Source organism: Atta colombica, unplaced genomic scaffold, assembly GCF_001594045.1.
Source record: "Atta colombica isolate Treedump-2 unplaced genomic scaffold, Acol1.0 scaffold125, whole genome shotgun sequence".
Lineage (NCBI taxonomy): Eukaryota > Metazoa > Arthropoda > Insecta > Hymenoptera > Formicidae > Atta > Atta colombica.
In genome coordinates, this window is record NW_017259212.1 from 326,103 (window position 1) to 335,900 (window position 9,798).

The 9,798-nt window shown below is 29.8% G+C and overlaps 1 protein-coding gene across 2 annotated transcripts in view; it reads right to left on the reverse strand.

Annotated features, from left to right (window-relative positions):
- The window catches only part of LOC108694862 (protein phosphatase 1 regulatory subunit 3B), a 34,132-nt gene that overhangs the window by 9,302 nt on the left and 15,032 nt on the right, over window positions 1-9,798 (reverse strand). For both annotated transcript variants that reach the window (XM_018204545.1, XM_018204546.1), the window contains exons 2-3: window positions 5,452-5,694; window positions 323-832 (exon numbers count right to left, since the gene is read on the reverse strand). In XM_018204545.1, coding sequence (XP_018060034.1) covers window positions 323-832; window positions 5,452-5,688 — 747 coding nt within the window. In that variant the 5' untranslated portion in view covers window positions 5,689-5,694. The remainder of the gene's footprint in view (window positions 1-322; window positions 833-5,451; window positions 5,695-9,798) is intronic.

The window sequence follows — 9,798 nt, forward strand, 5'->3', positions numbered from 1 at the left end:
ATACTTAGAACTGCGCAAAGAACGCAATGTATGTGTATATATTATAGAGAACATTTATTAGTCATGAATAATATAATATCTTTGAAAATCAATAAACCGTGGATTGTCGCTATTTGACAAATATTTAATGAATATCCGAAGATCCTCCGGATATATGTACGATCGTAAATAAAATCACGTAATTTTTACGAAATATGTCAGTCAGTCAGTCATGGATAGTGTGCAGGACTGCACAAGGACTGCAAATAGAAGTTATATCACGGATAAATTTAATATTCTTTACATATTAAGAGATTTAAAATAATCTTTTTAAAATACTTACCTCCTGTTTTTTGCTAACCAGATAATTTTTGCCCTCGTTGTTGTCCCACGATTCTTTGCCGTCAGTGCGATATCTCACACAGAACTCAATGACGTTCGACGCCACCGGCAAGGTGAGCCGGAAGCGGAAGGTATCGTACAGGATAAGAGAACTTGATGACCCCGGTTGCGCTACGTACGTGCAATGCACGTCCTCGTGGGTGGACCAGCTGTCGCTACTGGCCCTCACCACGACCTCCTTGTCGTAAGCCAGATTCCGTACCTTCACCGTGCCCACCAAGCACTGCTCAGACTCGCGCACAATTACGTTCTCCAGGCTAACGCTATTTTGATCGAGCTTACGCCGGAAGGCGAGATAGTCGCTCGCTGGTTGCGGGAAAGTCACCTGCCACGGTGGCATAATATCCTGTGTCGCTTCTTGATTTTGATCCTTTGATATACCAAGCAGACCAGCCACATAAGCTGTGCTCCATAATGGTGGTACATTGCTCGGTTCCGACATGACGCGAACCTATGTGCCAAATCGGTAATATTGAAATATTAGAATTATAGAACGCCGTAACAAATTAACAGAAAGGAAAATATTAAATGGAAACGACTGTTGGATGATAATATCATTCATATTTGCTATAACAACAATATCTCAAAAACTATCATTTTAACATTAATATCACGAAATCAATAATATATAATAATTCAAAACATTGAAATTTATTTTCTAGAAAATTTTATTGAATTGTGTTGTTGTTATAAAAACAAATGATATAATTAATGAATAATTTCAACTAAATAGTGAAACAAAAACACAAGTTATTACATATTAAAAAATTATTGTGAATTATTTGTATTAATGAAAAATTCTTGATATCATTAAAAGTTTAACTTGTGGTCTTAATTAATTACTGAATTAATTGAATAATAATAATTTAATTATTTAATTTGATAATTCTATTAAATATTTTGGCAAATTGAAAATAAGACAAAAACAGGACTCTCAATATTAAAGTAATAAATATGTGTGATCTCAAGGCAAATAGGAATCCAAGAATAAATTAACGTTATAACAATAAAAATAAAAATAGAAAAGCAAATGTTAGAATATAATTAACTGTTAATATATTAAAATCGTAATCGCATTACATGTTTCGACTGCAAGTTCGAGCCCTCCTCAGATATATAGAACACAATAGAAATACACTATAAAAAATATACAATGTGTAAAACGAAGCGCAACCGCAAAAAATCATACATATCATATCGGTCCTATCATTGATGGATCACGGATTTCACATCGATATGATATTATGTATTATGTTTTTTGTGGTTGCGCTTCGTTTTACACAGATTATTATAACATTATTGTTATAACATTAACTTTATTGTTAATTTATTCTTGGACTCCTATTTGCCTTGAGATTATACATATTTACTATTTTAGCATATTAAGTTGGTAGATCTGGAGACACGTAGTGTCTCTCACGCTAAGCAGCGACACTGCCATGTTCCCTTACTCGAGTCAGCGAGTTGCGAGAGATTGAGATTATTGGATCTCAATAATGGCTGAATTGATCAAGTTTTTCTATATACGCTCAATTGATAGTTATCACTCAATTGATATCACTCAGCTATAATAAAAGTGCTTTTTTTCTACGAACGGATATTACGATACAAATCTCTGAATCTCTGATTTTAAGAAACATCATTGTTATTATTGTCATCATTAACATCGTCGACTAGAGGAAAAATGTACGTTTCGTTTTTTCGATAATAGATTGCTTTTGATATCATTTATCTAACTTCCTAATCACAACTCATAGTAATTTTTAACCGAGGTTCAATTTGTTTTTCATCTCTTTCCAATTCTAGAATTGGAAAGAGACAATGAATAAGTTGAACCTCGGTTAAGAGTTAACGGTGAGTTGTGGAACTGGGCCTAAGTGTCTATTGGTATTCGCCGTCGAGGACGTGGTATCTAGGTATTTGCCGTCGAGAAGTTGAGTCCATCTTAAGTCTTCTAAATTATAAGATACGTTGTTATTGTCATTATGATTGACCTCTGTATGAGTTTTTTTCGAATTATTCAATATCGAAGCAAAAAGTGTTATTTTTGTTTTAATATAGAATAACTCAGAGAAAAAAGTTTCATAAAAAAAAAATTAAAGATGAAGATTCACTTTTTCGAATGATGTAAACCGCATTTGTATACAACTTTTAATTTGCCCCGTGGAATTTCGTTAAAAAATTTTGAGATCTGATGCGTCTTTATTTATGTTTATGTAACTTCACAAAATATTAATAAGATCGATTTTTGAATTATCGATCTACAAAATAGAGATTTCAAGTAAAATGTAAAATGCTTTTTTAAACATCGATGATTTTTTACAAAGTTATTCTATTTTGAAATTTGCCTATTTTTGTAGAATAGATTATTCTTTAATTTTGTTGAGTAATGTATTTTATATCATGTAATAAGTTTAAATAAAACAAACATTCTTATTATATACATATTATATACATATTGCATACATAAAGAATATAAACAATATAAAAATAGAAAAAAAATATTTTTTAGTTATTAAATTAATCTTTGTTAGTGGTTAAGCTAAAAAATGCACCTTTAGTACATTACGCTTCAATACTAAACTATTAAAACAAAATAAAATGCTCAGATAATCTGATATTTAATAATTAATTGATGAATTAGTAAAATCAATTGTATCACTGAATTTTTTGCTTTTTATATTTAAAATTTGATACATTGTTACCATTTTGGGAATTAGCTGTACAACATGAGAGCACTACATCAGATATCAGCGCTTTTAAAGAGATAGGAAGAAAAAAAAATTAAAACTGAAAATAGTGGAAACTATCAAAGTATATTGAACAATATCTGATACTTGCAATAATAAAAAGTTAAAAGTTCTTAAAAAGCAAAAATATATTTTAACTAGTGATTTTGATCGGTTAAAACTAATTTTGACTGGTTAAAATTAGTTTTGACTACTGGCCAGGTCAAAACAAAAAAAGTGATATTTTGCCAAGAATGGATTGTAATATAATAATATAATAATTATTTTTAAGAAAAATTAAACCATTTGAATTGGAATAGGAATTAAGATCCTTCAATAGGAATATAAAGATTTATATTTAAGTTTTATTGTATAGATAAAAATTAAAGATAATACTACTTGGATTTACTTTTTAATTTGGCTGAATTTAATTTAATAAAGATAATACTACTTGGATTTTTTTCATATAAATGATACATATCATTAGAATTAAATAAATAATAAGGATAGTATCATTTGGGATTTTAAAGACAGTATCACTTGAGATTTATATTTACTTTTTAATTAGAATTTAACTTCATAAAAATTTTATAAGATTCAACTTTGCGCCATTGCTGATTTCAAATCTTTTATACGAATGACATAAAATTTTGTAGAATTTATCTTGGCACCAGTTGTTGATGTGAAATCTTATGTACAAATAATAGATATCATTGAAGTTAAGTAAATAAATAATAAATATAATAATTTAACTTGGCGCCTGTTGTTGGAATCAAATATCAAATCTTCATGCAAACATGATGCATATCATTAAAGTTAAATAAATAATAAAAAAATAGTAACCACTTGGGTTTTACTTTTAATTTGATAGAATTTAATTTAGCGCCTGTTGTTGATGTCAAATCTTTTATATAAATGATATAGATCATTCGAATTAACTGAATAATAAAGATAGATAATAACAATATTATTTGAATTTTATAATAGATATTATAAGAGTTAAGTAAATAATTAAACGTAGTAGAATTTTTAATAACTTGATGCCCGTTGATATCAAATTTTTTATATAAATAATAGATATCGGAGTTAAGTAAATAGATATTGGAGTTAAGTAAATAATTAAAAAATGTGCTAGAATTTAACTTGTTATCAAATCTTTTATACACATGATACATATCATTAGAGTTAAGTAAATATTATGTACCACTTAGGTTTTAATTTGATAAAATTTAACCTGGTGCCTGTTATTGATACCAATTTTTTTACATAAATGATATGTATCATTAGAATTAAGTAAATAACAAGGATAGTACCATTTGTGTTTTACTTTTTGAAAATTACTATTATTTTGGGGGGGGGGGGGGAGTTGAAATAGGAAGACTTTCAATAAAAATACAAAAAAGTATATCATATCATTTAGTAAAGATAGTACCACTTGGGTAGTACTTTTTCATTTAGTACACCAGTTTTTTTTCAATAACATATCATCTAAGTTGTGTCATATTTAAGTTTATTCGATAAAGATAAGATCTTAGCGCTTTTTATTTTTTTTTTAAGAAGGTATAATACTAATGTAACGAGCGCTGGCGCTAGTTTCGCGATCTAATAAAGAACATTTCAAGTAATATCTTTATCCTTTTTTAACTTATAATTAACCACGATTGCGCATATACAATACCGTCTACTGCACATGCGCAATTATAGCTAAATACAGATTAGAAAAGGGTAAATGTACATACTATCTCGAATGCTTCCTCTCGAATCACTTTTAACAAAGACATTTAAATTATGTGTCTCGTGGCACTTATTTTTGACAAAAATCTAGTTCACACGCTCATAATACATTTTATCAATATATATGTGTATATATATGATATGTAAATTGTCAAAAAGCTGAAAAGCTGACTACCGATGCATATGTTAAATGCGTTATTCATAGGCCTCTGGCCAAATGTTACTGTGCTACTTCAGTAAAAATAACTTTAAACAAAATTCATAATTCAAAAGTAAAGTAAAGAACGTTAACTCTTCACTGGCTTTGGTAGTATTGGCTTTGCTTATCTCGTTATTTGCTTCTCGAAAGTAAACTAGACGCATGTCTACTTTGTGAATGCCATAGAGGTCGACTCAAGTAGCACACAGCGCTTACAAAGCGTTAACAAAGCACTAAAAAAGCAATATAATAATAATAAAAGAATATTACGATAATAAAAGAAATGAGACATCATTCTACGAGTGTAATGAATAATAAAATTTCTTCTATTTCTGTATTAAAGAAGAAGATCGATCTCGCGCCATGTATCTGATCTCGATAAAAGCAAGGAGAAAATTGCAAAAATACCTGTGTGAGGGGTCGACCGCGATCATCGGCGAACACCACTCGTTTCTTTTGTTTTCCATCGTTGTTTCGTAATGAGTCCAGGGGCAAGGATCCCGTAGAGAGGCAGGGTCTGATTCTAGGTGGCACCGATCGGCTGGTGATCGTGGGCGCCGTGACCACCAAGGGACCGTACAGAAGGGAACTGTATACCGGGGGGCTGTGTAAAATCAATTCGGCAGGCATCGCTATCGAACACATTTAGACCTGCAAAAAAAAAGAGGTTTTTCACTTTTTATTGCCATTGTCATATATTGCCAAAACGATACTGATACTAATAAATATTACTCTTAGAATATAAAGTACACTCTGCTTTTATACGGTCTTTAAAATTTTAAATTCGAGGAAAATTTCAAAAAAATGTAAATTTTATGTAAAATTAGATATCTGAGTTATATAAAAATAATATAAAGTGTCTATATTTATGGTATATTTTACATATTACAATTTATCCTGTTTTCTAAGCCACTGATGGAATTAAACGTATAATTTATGTCGGCAATCTCTTTTCCGTACACTTCCTACTTATTCTTTCAGGAATATAACTGTAAAGTTATGGCAGAAGCGACAACCGCTAAGAATTACACAATGAAAAATCGGACAAGACTCGAAACATTATGCTTAACAGTCTCTTCATTGGTACTCTGGAGCCTGAAATTTATTGACGTCGAGACACCATTAACATTAATTTTCGCCATGGGTGAAATCTACGAACGATATAGCATTCAAAGTTGTCAGGAACGTCTTTTGGCTGCCAAAAATTTCATCAACCATTCGAATCATCTCCGGATCACGTGGATCTGTATATAGATCTCAAAATCATTAAAAATATTTATTATAGCTATATCGATCGAATGCCAATTAGTTGCCGATGCGCGTGACAGTTAATCTATATATCATCGATTTACTAATCGCATTTGCAGTGACGAAAATAATCGTGTTTTTATCATTATTATATATTATATATTATATATATTATATATTATGTATAATTATATATTATATATTATCAAGAAAAATTCTTTTTTGCTTTAAGAATTTATGATAAGCGCGTATAACTTATATTAATGTATGTTTGGGGAAAATTATCAATAATTATCTGCTTTGTGAAACGTGGCCAAATACGACGCTGCCAATCACAATTTTATTCAAATGTATTATGATATCTTGTAAAATGATCTATTTTATGTATTACATATGTATATACATTTTTGTTCTAAGATATGGTATGATAGCACGTAAATGAAGTACAAGTGATTAAAGGTTATCATAATCCGGTAACATAAGCAAGATTTATTACATCTTATTAATGAGTTTTAGATAAAAATATAGAGTGTAATGAAATCATGGCTTTCTTAATAAGCATTTGATGGAGAACACAACTTGTCAAAATAATTTTAAGAACTTTTCTAATATTTCTATTAAATAATATTTAATACACTAAATAATAGAAATATGTGGTATCATATACAACGGCATAGATGATCTTATTTAAAATATTGGATATATTTCTCTTATAATTTTTCATTAGATAATTTTTAATTCATGTATATATTCTTATATGAGCTCGGATCATATTTTACAAAGAAAACTAGTGCTTTTCATTTGGTGACACAAGTTGACACAAGCATTCTATTTTTCTTGACATTCAGAATCTTGAATAACAGAACGACACTTATGTCAACTTATGTTATCAAATGGAAAGCATACATTATCTTTATTTTGCTGAGTACAAAGTTATTGTAATGTAGTGCAATTTATGTTTCGAGCTAATTGAGGATAAAAATTGTATTTAGAATTTACTGAAATTTATTGACATATCTGTGTATATAATTTAGCATTGATATACATTTATGTTAGCGCAAATATGCACTACATGTATGCATAATCAAGTTACTCGCGGAGTAGAATTACGACTCCCAGGCGCGACGAACCAGCAAACGGCTCTTCCTTTTCTAGAGACCGGTTCCGGGTGAACCGGGTCCGAGACACGACACGCATGTATATACAGTAGGTACCAGACCGAAACCGAATGGCAGCGCGGAGAATCGGCAGACCATGAATCGCATGGGCTCAATTTTAGATTTCAGCGTGTTGTTATCTTCTAAATAATTTAAATCAAATATAACATATGTTTGTAAAATTAGTTTAGACATAAAATAATTAGTTTGCAACAGGTTGCGAATAATGATAGCAGAATTAAGTGCATCTCTAAACATTTGTACGAGTGATATAATGTTCATTTCTGCTAGCAAAACAAGAAAGGTGCTTAATATTAAAAATTAATCAAGTTCGACTACAAAGGCCGAACTTAATTCAGGATAACTATACAATTGAAACGTAATGATTTGTGTCTGCATTTAGTGGCTATGCATTTCTGCTTATTAAGTTTAACATTTAAAATATATGTTACATGTTATATAATATAGGTTACATTCTTCATGCTTATACATTTGAAAACACATGCAGAAATGTAATAGTTAGAATATAAAGAAAAATAACATGCAGAAATGTAATATAGTTAGAATATGTTGATAATATATTAAGCAACCAAAATATACAAAAATATTACTTTAATTCGGATAAGTTTAATCTTATAGAATTAGAACGATTAGAACGATTTACTAAATATTTAGAATGAAGTTTCTCTAAGATAAAACTTAAACTAAACATTAATTAAGTTAATAATTGGAAACTAGATATCATACAGACAAAACTCGTTATAAAAAACGTATTGATTGATAAGATTAATTATCTAAATCTAAATAAGTGAGGGTTGAGGTCGCATGATGTCATTCTCAGTCTGCTTCATCTAACAACGATTTAGCGAGAGCAGATTGTTTGGTCTAACGATATGCACAAAGAATCTTATCATTTCTTGCTACGACTCTTATTATCATTTTCCTGTAATTTTCCGAAGTCATTATAATCTGCTTTATCTAACCAACAACATGTATCGTCAAAAATTGGCGAAAAATATAATAAGATGAAATAGCGATTCATGATGCAATTAATCATTTTTATTTACAAGCGAGAAAGTGATATCAAAAAGTGATAGAAAGATATATATTCGTTTGCACAATAATTTTCTTGTAAACATTGATTAAGATTATAATTATTTTCACGCAATAGCATCAATAAGTACGTTACTAAAAAATGGAATCATTTCATTTTTTTGTCTAACATTACTAAAATTTTTTTGTAAATAATAATGAAGATTTATTTCACAGAGGCCTGTCAGTTCTGCGATTATCGTATGTTCGCAAACAATAGTCTTGATACGCTTCATTGCACTTCCTATTCATCAGTTTGACGACTGATCGGAGCGTTGCACTGTTCTCTTCAGGTATACTACCGCGTGCTTAAGTACGATATATTCGGCGACGTATTTTTACCGTTCCTGAAGAGATCACAGAATGGCTTTAAACTCACAGACTTAATTCTCGATGCGACGCGCCTCATTACATCTCTATTCACGGATCTATCGTGCTTTTCCGAGATACACGTTGTATGCTCCAGCGTGATAAATACATCTACGATATTTTTATCACAAATGCAAGAGGTAAATAAAAAATCTTTCATCGAAGTAATGATCAGGTCGGGCCGTCATCCATTAATTATCATAAACAGTTAGGTAAATATTATATAACGAACGATAGATGATGTTTACTGAAATGTTTCTCGCTAACGACTTTAGAATATTACGAAGTATGAACATTTATAACGCAATAAGCAATAAATTGCATGTTGCTTTATAAATTTTTTTAAAAATATCTTTTTTAAAAATTTTTTTTTAAAATATCTAATAATTACGTCATACATATAATACACGCGCGCGCGCGCGCGCGCACACACACACACACACACACACACACACACACACACACAGAGTATCCCATGTAACTGTGATTACGATTTTTCCAACACTTTCGATGATCTGACAAAAATTGTTTTGAATAAAAATTACTCGGTTTTTAATCGGCTGCAAATTGCAATATTAAAAATTTGAAAAAAATTCTTTTTTAGGTAAAAAGTTAAAATCACCTTAATTCTTTTTAATAGCACTGTGTTTTTGACTTCATTATATTGTATCTGACATCAAGACAAATTCAATTATTTGCTATAACCTTTAGATGTATTAAATTTAGACGTATAGGATCAATGAACTTGACTTTTTACCTAAAAAATTTGCAAAAAAAGATTTTTTTGCAAATTTTTAACATTGCAATGTGTAGCCGATTGAAAACTAATTAATTTTTATTCCAAATAATACTTTTGTCAGATCATCAGAAGGAGATACAAATATATACA